Genomic DNA, 15,141 nt, shown 5'->3' with positions numbered 1-15,141 from the left:
GGGAAAGAAAGAAAAAGAAAGAAAATCTTAAAAAAAAAGTTCAGGGATTATGAAAGCTTCAGGTGGCGATGATAATTTGTCCATAAAGAATGTGTTTTATCGATACAGAGCTGCCTCTGAAAAAAAGACTTGGTCCCCACGTATGTTTTTACAGTCACAGGGCTTCCTGGTAATAGAAGTCTGAAGGCAGTTGCAGAATTGCCACCTGTTAGGCCATTTCTTACCATTTTGGTAACACCTCCACTAAGAACTAAAAATCACTCACCACTTCCTAAAGTCCTTTTTAACCAAAGAAACACCTTATCTCTGGGTAACCAGGCTCAGGCTGTTTTCGAAAATTCACATCAGTATCATAAAGACCATTCTTTACTTTACTAGTCCCCTAGACTTATGTGCAAGAACACATTATCAGGCTTTCAGAAAGGAAATCTGTCTGTACATTAAGCAACTTTCCTTGCCACAGGCAGGACTCCTTTTCAATGCCTGATGCAAAAAGCTGGCTCATGTAACATAACATCCTAAATCAAAATATTCAGATAAATCAGTTTTTGAATACTCTGTTAAGGACATATATTATAATCTGTTCTTTTAGAAAAATTCAACAGCAATTTCCTTTAAGAGAAATACTTTTAAGCTTCATAAGGCAAAACAATATAATTTGATGTCTCATATATGTTCAGGCATTAAATGTATGTCAGTGGTTTCTGCAGATAGGCCCTACATTTAAATATAAGATGTTCTCGGTGTGGTGGGTAGGGGGTGGGGGGGGGAACTCCTGCTGTTTTTTCCTTTTTAGGAAAATTAAGCTAGTTGAAAAAATTTAGGCTGGTTTAGGATTCAACAGACCCTCAGGATTATGATTTAATTTGGTACATAGAATTTGGTGCATGAAAACCCAGGCTGTGGGGTTGAGTTCTCCATTTTAGCCCACCATGAAATCCAGCAGGCCATGCAGCTGCCCCCCACTAGCTTCCAGAAAAGAAACCAGTAGCCTGGTAATTTTAACTTCCCAGATCCAGTTTCTGTGAGTCTTCATTTTATCTGCAGTTTCTGCCATTACTTCTTTCAACGGTCACCTGAGAACATGTTACTGTCAACTCTTTAAACTTAAACAGATGGTACTCACTGTCAACATTTTTATTTTCCTGCAGAATTCATCTAAAGCTGCCCAAGCCCCATCTCCATGGGGAGCCAGTGGAAAGTAAGTTCATTTCTCCAAAGTAAAGGTGATAAATGAGACGCTGCATGATGCTGGGCCATGTGCTACTTTGCTTACAGTAGCCTGGGGGGCTGTTCTACCTCAGCTGGTACCAACCTCCCCACTCTTGTGTTTTTCTACGCCCTCCCCTTCCAGGAGCACTGGAACCCCATCCCCCATGTCTCCCAACCCCTCCCCGACCAGCTCCGTGGGATCTCAGGGGAGCCTCTCCAATGCCAACGCCCTGTCCCCTTCAACCATCGTCAGCATCCCACAGCGCATCCACCAGATGGCAGCCAATCACGTCAGCATCACCAACAGCATTCTCCACAGCTATGACTACTGGGAGATGGCAGACAACCTGGCCAAGGAAAACAGAGGTGTGTGTGCCGCCAGGGAGTGTGTGCGTGCTTCCTCCACAGCTCAGGGAGCCAGCCTGACCCTGGACATCATCGAGCAAGTTTTCATCATGTACCAGAGAAGACATAATAGAAGTTATCACCTATTGTGTGAAACTTCTCCTGACCTCTCCCCATCATGCACGGCCTCCTATGCCTTGACCGACCTTAATCTTGACTGTGGGTGATTAAAGATGGAGGTGGAGGTAGAGATGGAGATAGGAAACAGATACATAGAAATGATGTAGATACCTATTTTAGGACATCCACATGCGTGCGCACGCGCATATGGTTTTCCCTTGAGACGGTGAGCTCCTTGAAGGTAGGGGTAACCTTCTATTCAGCTTAGTGTTTGTTCCCAAGACCCACACAGTGCTGAGAGCACAGCTGGGGAGAAACATTGAATGAATGAATTGGTGGATTGATTAATGAGGATGAATGTTCCAAGCTACCTAAGTGATAGCTACTTACCCCTGAGAAGAGAGTGTTTTCTAGGTAGCAGTAAGTTCTATTCTCTTTAAATAAGGTTTTTGTTTTCACAGATTGTAAGACAAGCACATGTCTACTGTGGCTAAATTTGTAAAATGTGGAAAACTACAGAGAAAAACATTTTTTAATTATCAGTAATCTTATCACCAAGAAATAATTACTGTTAACATTCTACTGAAGTTTCTTCTAGTCTTCTCCAAATACACACGATTCTTACCAAAATAAGATTGCAGTCCATATGCAGTCTTATATCCTGTCTGTTTCCGTTTAACATTGTATCAGGCATTCTCCCATGTCACTGACTTGTTCAAAAACATCATTTATGATGCTTCTAGAAGACTGTTGTAATAGTGCTTATGTAATCATAAAGTATCACGATTTCTCAAAACCATTCCCTTCTTATTGGACATATGTCACTTCCAATTTTTTTTACTATTAAAAATAATGTTATGATAAATATCTTCATATAAATCATTGTCCATATTCTGATTATTTTCATCAGAGGGAGAATTTGGGGGTCAACATGTATAGATTCCTTTAAGATATATGTTGTTCTGTATCTTGACATATATCGTTAATTTTCTCCCAAAAGATTATACCAATTTACTACTCTCCCTCCGGCAGCAGGTGAGAGTGCAAATCTGACCTCACTTTCAAGCCATGAGATGCGAATTTTTATAAGCTTCTGAGGACAAGACCAGGAGGTCCACAATGAGATGAAGAATTAATAGTACAGAGAAAAAGATGGGTCCTGAGTACATAAAATTGATAATAAAACCAGAGAGTACATAACATGCATCCCAGAGGTGGCACACCCTGAAAATCTAATGGGAATGCCAAGGGAGGTCAATTCCAGGGGACTGAGGCCACCAGGAGAGGCTTGCTAGAGGAACTGGCACGGGACAGGGTTTTGAAAAACAAATGGTAGTTGTGTAACTGAGGCAGAGTGGGGTGGGCATCACAGGTGAACAAAACAGAAGGGACAGGACATAGAAAAATTTACATGGCCAGTTTGGGAGACCCTGAGCAGGCCACGCTCCCGATGGCACTGCCAATTGCCTTCTGGATGTCTCCTACCGGAGGGCTCAGTGCTACGTGTCCAGTGCAAAGTCAGCGATTTTTCCCAAACCCACTCCTCCTCCCCTCTTCCGCTCCTGGATTCCTGCCTTGGCTATCCTCGCAGCCACCTGGGAGTCTTCTCTAACCCTCCCTTGCCTTCTCCAGCAGGACTTCATTGAACATGTACCTGAGCACCTCTGGAAAAACTTCTCCCAGATACTTACTTGCAAGGAGTGGTTGGTTCGGTGATCCAGTTATGACAGCATAACAGCCATACAAATTTGTCTCTCTTAGCCACACACTGTGATCTCTGAGAGAGCAGAGCCTACTCATTATTCCCCTTGGTATACTCCCCTACCTCTACCTTCCTGCACCTACCACAGTGCCTTGGCACCTAATTAAGTATTTAATGAAAGGACAAACCTAAAGAATGTCCCAGGACTAGAAGGTGACCTCAGGAGGACTTTTCAGAACCCATCTCTCATTTGCCCCCAGGGGCCTGTAGCCTCCTTCTTTGGACTCACTCCAGGGGTTCAGCACATGCTACAGTTGAGTACAGTATAAGGGGCAACAGAGCCACAACCCATGTCCGGGGGAGGAAGCATTTGTGCACATGGACAATGCAGTCTGAGGAAGAAAATTTTCTTTGCTCTTTGGCTCAGCAAACATTATTCATTTAAATGAGAAATGGCCAATAAAATCCTGTGGATATAGGAGGAGTTCTCCACCTGTGGGTTCTGTCCATTGAATGCTAAAGTTGCATGATGGAATAGAGAATGCTTGATTTATATAAAGACGAGGAATGGAATTTTTTTCTTAAGTCACTCGGGTCTCCCAGGGTAGCACAGTTAGCATGTGTGTCACTCAAATGACTCTCTCTGTCCCCTAGAATTCTTCAACGACCTGGATTTGCTCATGGGGCCTGTCACCCTGCACAGCAGCATGGAGCATCTGGTCCAGTACTCCCAGCAGGGCCTGCACTGGTTGCGGAACAGCACCCACCTGTCATAGGGACCTTGCCCGTGAGCTGGATTGTGCTCTCGTCTCCACGGATGGCTCAATGTTTCTGGACACTGTGCTACTGAAGTCCCCGGCCACAGCATTTCCCAAACTGCGGTGAATATTTCCTCAGCATCGAACAATGGTCTTTTCCCAGGGCATGTGTGTCTGTATGTGTGTGTGGATGTTAAAGAACCTGCCTGTATGTGTGTAAGATACACGGCTCTTTAGAACACATTTTCTTTGTCTAGTTTCATAATCCCAAGCTAGACAAAGTGATGAGAGGTTTCTGATTAGAGAATATACACTTACACACACACACACACACACACACACACACACACACACACACACACACACACTTTCTTCAAAGCTAAACCATGACTTCTTAGAACATTCAACCAAAATCTCATGGGTTAGTTAACCAGGTGCAATACAGCACACCAAAAGCTTGACTGCCAGTTAAGATGAACCTAGTTCTTATATTATTGATTACTTTCAGTATTAATATACTATTCCCCAATTCATTTTTGATTGTGTGTATTAATGGGTAATTGAATAATGAAAAGAAGTCAGTTATTTTTGTGCTGGACGTTTACTAGATTGCATGTGACCAAATACCTTGCCTTTTGTCTACTCCTCACCCCTTCCATCCAACTTTGTTATCAACTAAAGGCGTTATGTGCAAATGGATCAAATCCCACAGGCCTGCCCTGCCCTGCCCCCGAAAGAATATGAACATGGCACTGGGGTTTGGTAAAAAGTCAGTGTCTTTGCAAGCTAACCGACACTAAAAGACAGCTGTGCTTGGAGCTCAGTCAAGAATTGCAAGCTTCTGCTCGTGCCACGACAAGCCCACCCAGCACATGTGTTGTTTCTTCCTGCCACTGTGACACGGTGGCCACAGAGCCACAGGGCGTTTGTCAGCCAATATTTTTCAAGTCTTTTCTCTCCGCAATAGCTCTCTTAACAAATGTTCTTGGCCAAATTAGGACATTCCCTAGAATGTCTCTTCACTAGGAGTCTGTATCTGCTGCTTCTCAGGCTGAGAACTATTCGCTATCATGAGACTGTCTAATCCTCTCACTCTTCATGCAGAACGCAGGCCTTTAATGCATTTCGATCTGGGGGCTGTGTTTCAGGCTTTGATTAGCAAGCTGCTTACTGCGCAGGGTAAGTTATTTTTGCAAGGACCGCAAATCTGTTTGCGGTAGCAATGACCAGAACATCATATGCTTCCATCCCGCGTATCTGGTATGTTTACGTCTTGTCCTTGATTCTTTTTTCTTTTTTTTTAAATGAAGTTTACATTTTATTTTTTGACGTCTTGTTTACAGTTTTTGTCTGAAACTTACTTCTTTTATAGTCTTTTATCATGCCCTAGATTTAGTCTTCTTGTTAAATATACTTGGATATAAAAAATACTGGTAAAAAAGAAAAATTCCTACAAAAGAGGATAGACCTTGCCATATCCTTAAAAACAAAAATAAATCCTTTGAAGCCTCTCACTTGACAGAATTGTACCAGGATGGTCTGAGAAAGACAGGTGAATGCCATATGTGGAACGCTCCGTTTTCCAAGGTGATGGTGGCACAAAACATTTATAAAAGATAGTGATATATGCTTTCCCTGACGCTCTTACTGGTTTGGTTGTAACGTTCACATTGTTGTCACCTGACCTGTAGGTGGGAAATAAGACTGCGGTAATTCTAAGCACTGATTCAAAAGGATTGAGCAACTTCAGTGATTTGAAATGAATCGAAAGTGAAGGGTTCAAAGGGTAATGAAGCCAGTGAAGGATTTGTGAAATTTGCATTTGGCTTCAGCCCTGAAGCTTCTGGAAATATTACCAGTATTTCCATTTTACGTTTATCCAACTGAGATGCTCCTCACATCCCTTTCACGAGTTGTTGGCAGAGTTCATGACCCCATCCTATGTTGGAAATTTGAGTCTAATTTAGGATTTTTTTTTTTTTTTTTTTTGGAGGACAGAGGCTTAGTTCTACTTCCTCTTGCTGAATTCTGATGAAATGTTGAAACGCTCACATAAAGGGATGATGAGCCTCAGGGTCTGCATCATGTATCCCTGCCCATCCTTAAAGTCATGGGTCTTGTGGGAGCCCCATGGTTGCTTACCCACAAAACCCCATGTAAACACACAGGTGGCCCCTGGCTGATTGTGCCCACAGCATTTTATCAGCACTTAGGTGGCCCGTGTTTCCCAACAAAACTTGGAACTGGTCATTTTGTGGATGGTCAGAGCGTGCAGGGTCCTCTCCCTGTCTTTGATCTCATCAGTAGACCCTGTGAGGGCAGCAGCTTCTGTTTTCTTTGGCAGAGCTGATTTTGGTAAGGAACCATCTTCTGATTGTTGTTTGTGAAAGTCATTCATAACCTGTTCCTTTTCTTTAGCTTTGTTCAAAGTAGAAATACCTTTCTTATGTTTTTGGATTATAAAAGTAATACATGCTCATTGTAAAGATTCAAACAAGACAGCAATGTATAAAGTAGAAAGTAGTAAGTCCTATCCCCCGAAGACAACCACTGCTCACAGTTTCATGTAGATTCTTCTAGAGATTCTCCCATTTAAACATATAATGTCTATTACCGTTTTTTTCTATTTGAAGATATATTATTTCCTCAGAAGTTCAACACAAGTTCAACTGACCTTATCCTTCCATGACCTGAGTGGATGCCTTCCTTTATCCCAATGTTAGTGTTACCTTTGAAAGAAAGGGACCCAAATATATTCCTGATCAAAATTTGGGATTTGTTACTACTCTCTACACAGATCAGACTTATGTGCAGGATTGTGCCTGGAAAGAGAGGTTTGGTTAAAACAGATATTTCTGGAAACATTCAAATTGCAAATGGAAACTCGGACCCACTATCTAAAGAAGAATGTACTGGAAAAGTAATCTGAAGAGTTGACAAATTGTGTACTAGATTGAACACATGGAATGCAATGCAATGAGATTTTCTGCACTAAAACTTACCCTAGTATGTAAAACAATGATGTGTGTATTATATAACAGTGATGTGTACATTTCTGACATCCCATACATAATATACACAGTTTGTATAAATGCATACATTTAAAAATATATATGTACAATACAGCTAACATAAAACTGTAGTATGCCTGAAGGATATTACTAGTGCCTAACATTGAGTATAAGTCACTGCGTGTTCGCATCACCTTGGAAGTGCAGTAATTGTTACAAAATTAATCAGTGCAGCCAACATTATTTATGAATCACATCTTTGAAACTGTGCAGTAGTATATACATATATATTTTTAAATAACATTTTTCACAGTTTTCCAGAGTTACTGTTGAAATCTGTATCACCAAAAAAAAAAAAAAGCAAGATTTTTTTAATGATGTAGACACTCTTCAGACCCAGTAATCTGTGTGTGATTTCCTGTTTGTAGATACCCAAGAGACTTTAGCAGTCACCAGCCTTAATGCATGTACAGGATATTATTGTGACTTAATTTATCTGCAGTTTTTAATCCATGTGAAATTGGAATTTATAAACTGACTTGGATTAAATATGTCTGCCTTTCTAAGGTTGCAAATGTTACATTAAATGATTTATGTTGTAAACAAGAGAAACTGAGTTGTATGTTAAAAAAAAAAATATCCACCAATTTCTGTGAATATTTTTACAAGGAAACTTCGGAATCAAAATACGTTCAAATAAGTATTTGGGTCGCGGGGTTCAAAATCTCTTCAGAAACAACCCTGTTGTTTCATGAATTTCTTAAATGTAGCTCCCACAAGTTATCATTATTAGGTCTGATATTTTCCAAGGGCAAGACAGAAGTATGTTTTTCTTCATTACTACTTGTGCAGAAGGATACAGCCCAGTGTCCCAGAAAACGCTGAATAGGAAGCTTGAGGCATTCATTGATGCCTGTCCCACCAGTAGTCCTGGGACACTGGGGCACTGTTTTACTCAACATTCCTTAATAACACAAGTTAATTCCCTAAGTTATATGTGCCAGGTTTTTTCAACTCAAACCAAAACATGGTGGAATAATAATGCTCACAAATATTTGGTTGAACCAAATAAGAGAACTTTGAACTAATGAAGATGGAAATATTAGAACAGCGGCTTGCCATTATCTGTCCCCCTGTGTGGGAAGGGTTTTTGTTTATCTTATTTTTACTCTTCTCTCACAACTTTTGCAGTCCATTCCTTCCCAAAGAAGCAGAAACAGCAACAAAAATAGAATGATGACTCTGCCTTACCCAGCCCATACCCTTAGGTTCAAGTTGCCTTGTCATGCAGCAGGACCCTAGCTTGGCACCACCGTGGAGACCACCTCATCCCAGAGGTGGCCAGGATGGGGCACTGGCCTTGCTCGCTCCAGGGACCTTGATGCTCTTTTCAGAAGTGGCTTAGGCTAAGAAACACTCAACAACCTACAGTTTGCCTGCTGTTAAAGTCTGTTGTAATCAGAATCATATTTTTAAGAAGTAACACCTTTTAAATGAAACATGGATCAACTGGAGTCTCGAAAGACACTTTTTTAATGAAAGAAAGAAAACTTAACAACATAAACTGCATTTCCAGCAATTTTCCAAGCACAGTTTTCGATATCCCAGCTTCCCAGCAAACAGCACAAGAAATGTTCAGACTTGAGCTTTGTGTTCTCTTTGTCCAAACTGAATTATTCTGTATGTGTCATCAGAGGGGGTCAGCTTGTGTGGCATGAGGAAAATTACAAAACTCTGTTCTCAAACTAATTACATCTGGCCACAGTTTGGGGTTTTATGATTTAATTGCCATTCTGAGGCACCAGGAGGTTATATGGGGCTGGCTCCAGGGGCACTTAGATGCACGGCTCATACAGTAATGGGAATCAGGGGATTAAATCCCTACGTGTTACTTTGAAAATCCACTTCTTAGAGCCAGTTTTAAACACACTGATCTGAGGGATGAATTCAAAGTACTAACTGCAAGTTGACACGAGGATCAGCATTTGTCTTCAAGCATCAGGAAGTAACGATGGGTCCTGAAAAGCTGAATCAAGGACTTGTTTTCTACTCATTTCTGACATAGAAGTTCATCAGAAAATATTTATATCCAAAGATGATGTAAAATAGTACCATTGTTTAGGATTTTCAAACAGTGCTGTTTGGTGATAAAAATAATCACAATATTCTGCTTTCTGTACTGTTCTTCAGCGCTTCTTCAGTTTTCCATAAGACAAAACTGACTTTTTCCCCAGTGTTTATCATCTCTTGATTTCTAGATGTCCACATGAGCAAAGAGAACATACTTAACGCTGAGAAATATGCACTACTTGACTGAGCAGCATTCTACCCACAGTAGCCAAAGGTATACGACTTCTTAAAGAACATTCTCTGAGTCTTCTCTGTTACCTTCATCCTCCAAAGTGAGAGATCACAAATCCTCAAGTATGGCCACGTAGGTGCGATGTCAAAAATTCTAAGTATATAAAATACTAATCTTTAGTGATCAATGCCTTCATAGCATCACCAGCTGTCTCTGGGGCCTATCTGTGTAGTGAAATAACAATATTAACTCTTTGCTTTGAGTAATCCGCAATCTGATTATTAATCCCCTGCAGTTCCCAGGGCTGCCAACTCAACCCAAAATGTCCTTCTCTGTGAACTGGGTTGATTTTGTTGTTCCTTTGGGGGCTTCACCCTTCTAAGTTCTATAAGTCAGGTTTAGTATCTTGACTTTTTAGAAGAAGAGTTATTAGAGACAGTGGGAGCTTTAATGAAACAAGGATTCAATATGAGAACTCATGGATGTTGGGATGAGAAGTCGGGAAAGTAACTGGGGTACCCAAACATTCCCCTCCATTGCCTGCTGCACCTGATCCTTGAATAAAGCTCCTCTGCATACTGCAATTTCCTCTCTGTGAAATGTAATTCAGAATACCCATAACCTCAGACAGAGTGTGAGGATCAACAGATTCGGGCAAGCGTTTTGAGAGTCCCAGTTGTCACGTTCAGCAGGAGTAATGCATGATTGTCAGAACGGAGGCAACAGAAATATATCCACAGGCACCAAGACACAAGGGTGTGTGATGCGTGGCATGGGCCTCTGTCCCCCCGAAGAGGTTCTAGAGGACCAAGAGCATGGCAGTGGGGTAGCTACAGCTCCCTCCGTAAGATTCTTCAGCCTTTATTGTTACCAGTTTGAGTCCTCCTGCCTGTAGGCAGAGCAAGACCAATGAGGGGGTGGGAGTGGGGGCGGTCGGTCCTTGCCAAGAGGAGCAAGGCTGCCAAGTACCCCACCCAGTTGGCGGTACAGCCCCACCCCCCCCTTTCTCATCCAGCCCTGACCTTAAGAAATCAGGGGGTGTCCAGATGGAAACTGGAAGAAGGAACATTGGGTCCAAGTTTCCAGTGTGCCATCTTCCATGAGAAAATAACTTGCCTATTGAACACCATACTTCAAAAATCTTCATAGAGCCAGAGAACACAGCACAGTCTCGTTTTGCATGCTCTCATGGTTTCTCTTTGAGGCTGAGTTCCAAGATGGGGATCTTGTGCCTTTGATGGTTTGTTTGTATGTTTGTTCGGGGCCAGGAGGTGGAGGACAGCTAATCTGGGACATTTGTCCCTGAGAAAGGAGATCTGTCACAAGGGACTTGGGTATGTCATGAGCTTCAGGAAAGAAGAGACCTCTCTTGAGAGAATAGATAGGTTTTTTCTCTAGTGGGTTAGGTTGCCTCAACATGATCACTTAATTGCAGGCTTACACCTTAGTCAGTGTACCAGGAGAGAGAAAAATCAACATAAGAACTTAGTGATTGTTGTGATGCCCACCTAGACATTTGTACATTCTAGCCCCAAACATTGAAACAAAAACTGGAAATCTGACCAATAATCTGAATGTTTCCTACCACCGAGGTCAAGGCCCTAACTGTTGGATTGAAGTTTTGAGCTTTTATCTAAAATTTATATTATTTTATATTATTTAGACACGGCCCTTCTTTGTGTCCCTAAATCAGTGCTTTGATGTCATCAAAATAATCATGAGATACTCATTCTAAAGGGCCCTTTCTTTTCATACTCACTGGAAAATCCCTAGCCTTTCTCCAGTACAAAGGAGCAGGGGCTTAAGGTCTTGCAAGATCCATCCTCATTTAGGCCCAAATTGACACTAACACCCTTTCCACAAGAGCATAACACCTTATCCTGTGTGAATTCTCAGTTTTTAGATAAAAAAAAAATTCTAGAATGGCAACATGGGGTTTATTAGCATGAGGAGGTGTCGATACACTAGCTAGACTCTTGGATGTCACATTTTCGCAGGCAGGATGTTACAGAACAGACGCTCCTACCACAGCATGATAAACAGTTGCTTACTCTACAGTTCCATGGGATCAAGTTGAAAGTCACTCCCATGTAAGTCTGCCTCAATCGGAGCAGGGATTTAAAATTCCACCATTTTATACTGTATCATCTTGGATGTTTATTTATGGAGCCGGCAACTCTAATTCAATATTCCTGCATAGTGTGTCACAGCAAACACCTTTTCAAATTCTGCATCTCGGTCTCAGGAAAGCCGTCAGCAACTTGGGAACCTGCTTACGTCCCACAAGACTTTTCCACTGATCCAGTTTTAGCAGCCACAAAATCAGATCGCAGAGCCTTCACCACCTCTTCTAGAAATTGGTCTTACAATTGTTTCCAGGATTGAAGAGGATTTTAAGTAGAACAATTCTGTACAGTAATTTATGCTGTAAAAATGTACCCATTGTAGCATTGATTAAAGTGCTGTATTTATAAGGTCGATTACTATTTTCATTTGTGTCTAGTCATTCAATATTAAAATAGCTTAAGTTCATTTTTGTTATGTGACATTTATTTGGGACTTCTTGTTAGGATATTTGGATATGGTTATGGAGAAAGTCCAGAATCTGTGTTGATAGCCACTATTTTAACCCAAGTAGGTATAATGGTCTATTAAGCATCAACATTACCAACCTTATTACTGATGAAACCCTGTGTCGCGTCTGTGTCTTTAAGTGTGTGATAAAATCTTAACCCAAGCAATGAATAAAGACTAGTGGCTTTAGTAAGGTTCACTTCCTCCAGCTTTTCTTCTCAAAATTCATTAACACTTTTCCCAAGGAAATTCCAATGCATCCTCACAAGTGCCCCCAGATCTCTTACTCCTATAGAGAGGTCTCTTCTCCTAGGCTGCTTCTAAGGTGTCTGCATGCACGCAGCCTAAAGTCCTTCACTTTGCTGGTTGCTGATGTCTGCATAAGGAAAGGCAAATACTAAATTCTCTTTCTATCTCTCTCTCATATAAGGAAAAAGTTTCTCCCACATAGCAGTATTTATCATACTGCAGATAAACAAAACTCCTATTTCAAATCATGAACAATTCAACATTGAATTATTTTGGCAAGGTGTTAGGCAGGCATAGAGTGTACATCTAATATTAAGGAGTTACTTAGGGAGATCTTATATTTTGTCTGAGTTTAAATTTACATGTACAAAAACGATGGAATCATTGACCATGATTTTACTGTTTGAAGATTTTGCTGTGTCTATCTAGAAGTCACATAAAACTCAGGCAGAACAGTTTCTGAAATGGAGGAACATCTTACTATACTGTAACAGAATGAGCCTTAAGGATTTTTAAGAATAAGCACTTTTATATTTGAAGGTAAATATTAATGCATCAGTGAAGTTACTTTTTTGATGTCTTAATAAACCTTGAAATCAACATCACTCTGTCTCAAAAACATCCTCCTGTCTTTTCTAGAACTAACGAGTAAAATGTCCTTTCCCATATGTTACACTATTTTGTTTTAAATGCAATCAGCTGGTCACAAACTTATCTTTTCCTCTACAAAAGTATGACCCTACCAGATGAGCACATTTGACAGAAAGGAACACCAATCTGAGAATACTCTTGGCAGGAAATATTAAGTGTCACCTTAGAGTGAAAAACAGAACGATCTACAAGAGAACCTGGAATATTCTTGCTAAGAGAGGTTTTGATTTTGTTTCTCTGGTTTTTTACATGCCAAGCTTTGTTTACTATAAAGCAATGCCTCAGTGGAGGCTGTTACATCGTGACGTAGTTCAAACAGAACAGACAACAAAAATGTTCCATGCTGAGACTGACTCGGGCCATTTGTAGTTCACTACATTTCTTTTTCCATTTTCTTTTTTAAAATTTTATCTTCAATCAAACAAGTAATATGAGAATACAGTCTTGTTTTAAAAAAAAAAAAAAAAGTACGCGGGGGCGCCTGGGTGGCTCAGTCAGTTAAGTGTCTGCCTTCGGCTCAGGTCATGATCCCTGGGTCCTGGGCAAAGTCCCACAACTGACCCCTGCATCCGGCTCCCTGCTCAACGGGGAGTCTCTGCCCCTCCCCACCCCGTCATGTGCATGTGTGTGCACTCTCTCTCTAATAAATAAAATCTTTAAAAAAATTAATTAAAATTAAATTAAAAAGCATGTGATAAAAATAGACAAGCATTGCTCAACAGCAATTCATCCTTTTAAAATGTCAGATTTGTTGGGTTTTAGTATGTTCACAAGGCTGTGCAAACATCACCATTATCTAATCACAGAACATTTTCGCTATACCAGAAAGAAACCCCATACTTAGCAGTCACTCCCTATACCCTCTTCCCCCAGCCCCTGGCCGTCTCTATGGATTTGCCTAGTCTGGACATTTCATATAAATGAAATCATACAACAGGTGGCCTTTTTTGGGCTTCTTTCACTTTGCATAATGTTTTCAAGTTTCATCCCTCTTGTAGCACGTGTCAGCCCTTCATTCTTTTTTTGGCTGAACAAGATTCCATTGTATGGACATACCACATCTTATCCATTCATCAATCAATAGGCATTGGGTTGTTCTCACTTTTTTGGCTAATGAATAATGATGCTATGAATATTCATAGCACAAGTTCTATGTGAGTATATGTTTCCAGTTCTCTTGGGTATATACCTTGTTGAGGAATTGCTGGGTCATAGGGTAAGTCTCCATATTCCATTATTTTGAGGGGAGACTGGGGAGTGACTGTTGAGGGGTGCAGGATTTCTTTTTTGGGTAATGAAAATGTTCCGGAATGAGCTGGTGGTTATGGTTGCACAACATTGTGAATATACTGAAATCCACTGAATTATACACTTTAAAAGGATGCATTTTATGGTATGTGAATTACATCTCAATTTCCAAAAGTAGTCAGTTCTTATTTAGACTTCACATGAAGGCTTCCCAGTTGTTTTGTTGCTTCTTGTACCCTACTTCTTTCGGATCAGATCTGAGTTGTAAAATTTTTGAATCTTTGCATGTCTGAAAGTATCTCACTTTGTGCCCACACACGTGTGTCCTGGTTTCACCTATATGGGATGCTAATTTAAAAGGATTTTCCCTGGAAGTTTGAAGATACTGTTCTAGTTTCTTCTTGCATCTCATGTTATCTTTGCAGTAACAGAGTCCTCTCCCCATCCCGCTACTCCCAGAAAGTGTTTAGGGGTTTCCCTTATAACCTTGATGTCTGAAACGTCGCCATGACGTTGATCGGCAGGAGTCTCTCATCTTGTTTGTCCTTGATTCCGCTCGTCCACCCAAGAGTCCCACATCTGTCCTCGCTCTGGGGCACTGGCTTCCATTACTGCGGAGTATACTCTGTCCTCATCTTCTGAAGATCTATTTGATGCATGTGGGGAACTTCTGGGTTCATCTTCTGATTCTCTTGACCGTTTTTTATATTTTCTGTCCTCCTCGTCCGTTTTTGCTCTCTAAGAGAATTCCTTGGCTCAGCCTTTCAACTTACTCTCTTGTCAGCTTTCAGTGCTTCTGACCACCTACTGAGAATTTTACTTCAATTGTCAAATTTTTCATTTGCAACATCTTTAAAGCATTCCTTTTTATGGGTGCAATATCATTTTATTTCCCTCTGAGGATTCTAATTATATATGTGCCATTTTCTTGTTCTGTTTGCTCGATTAACTCTGCTTCTTTAGGTGTAA

General features: G+C 40.8%; 1 protein-coding gene across 6 annotated transcripts in view; it reads left to right on the top strand.

Moving 5' to 3' along the window:
- AFF3 (ALF transcription elongation factor 3) overlaps nt 1–11,982 on the top strand; it is a 565,487-nt gene extending 553,505 nt beyond the window's left edge. For all 6 annotated transcript variants that reach the window (XM_028103928.2, XM_028103927.2, XM_028103926.2 and 3 more), the window contains 3 exons: nt 1,152–1,201; nt 1,355–1,578; nt 4,034–11,982. In XM_028103928.2, coding sequence (XP_027959729.1) covers nt 1,152–1,201; nt 1,355–1,578; nt 4,034–4,155 — 396 coding nt within the window. In that variant the 3' untranslated portion in view covers nt 4,156–11,982. The remainder of the gene's footprint in view (nt 1–1,151; nt 1,202–1,354; nt 1,579–4,033) is intronic.
- Nucleotides 11,983–15,141: the final 3,159 nt, after the last annotated feature.

This window comes from Eumetopias jubatus, unplaced genomic scaffold (genome assembly GCF_037043125.1).
Source record: "Eumetopias jubatus isolate StellerSeaLion01/CBP00866 unplaced genomic scaffold, mEumJub1_p1.0 scaffold_9, whole genome shotgun sequence".
In the NCBI taxonomy this organism is placed as follows: Eukaryota; Metazoa; Chordata; class Mammalia; order Carnivora; family Otariidae; genus Eumetopias; species Eumetopias jubatus.
The sequence above is the reverse complement of the archived record's forward strand: the minus strand, read 5'-3'. Positions and strand labels throughout refer to the sequence as shown.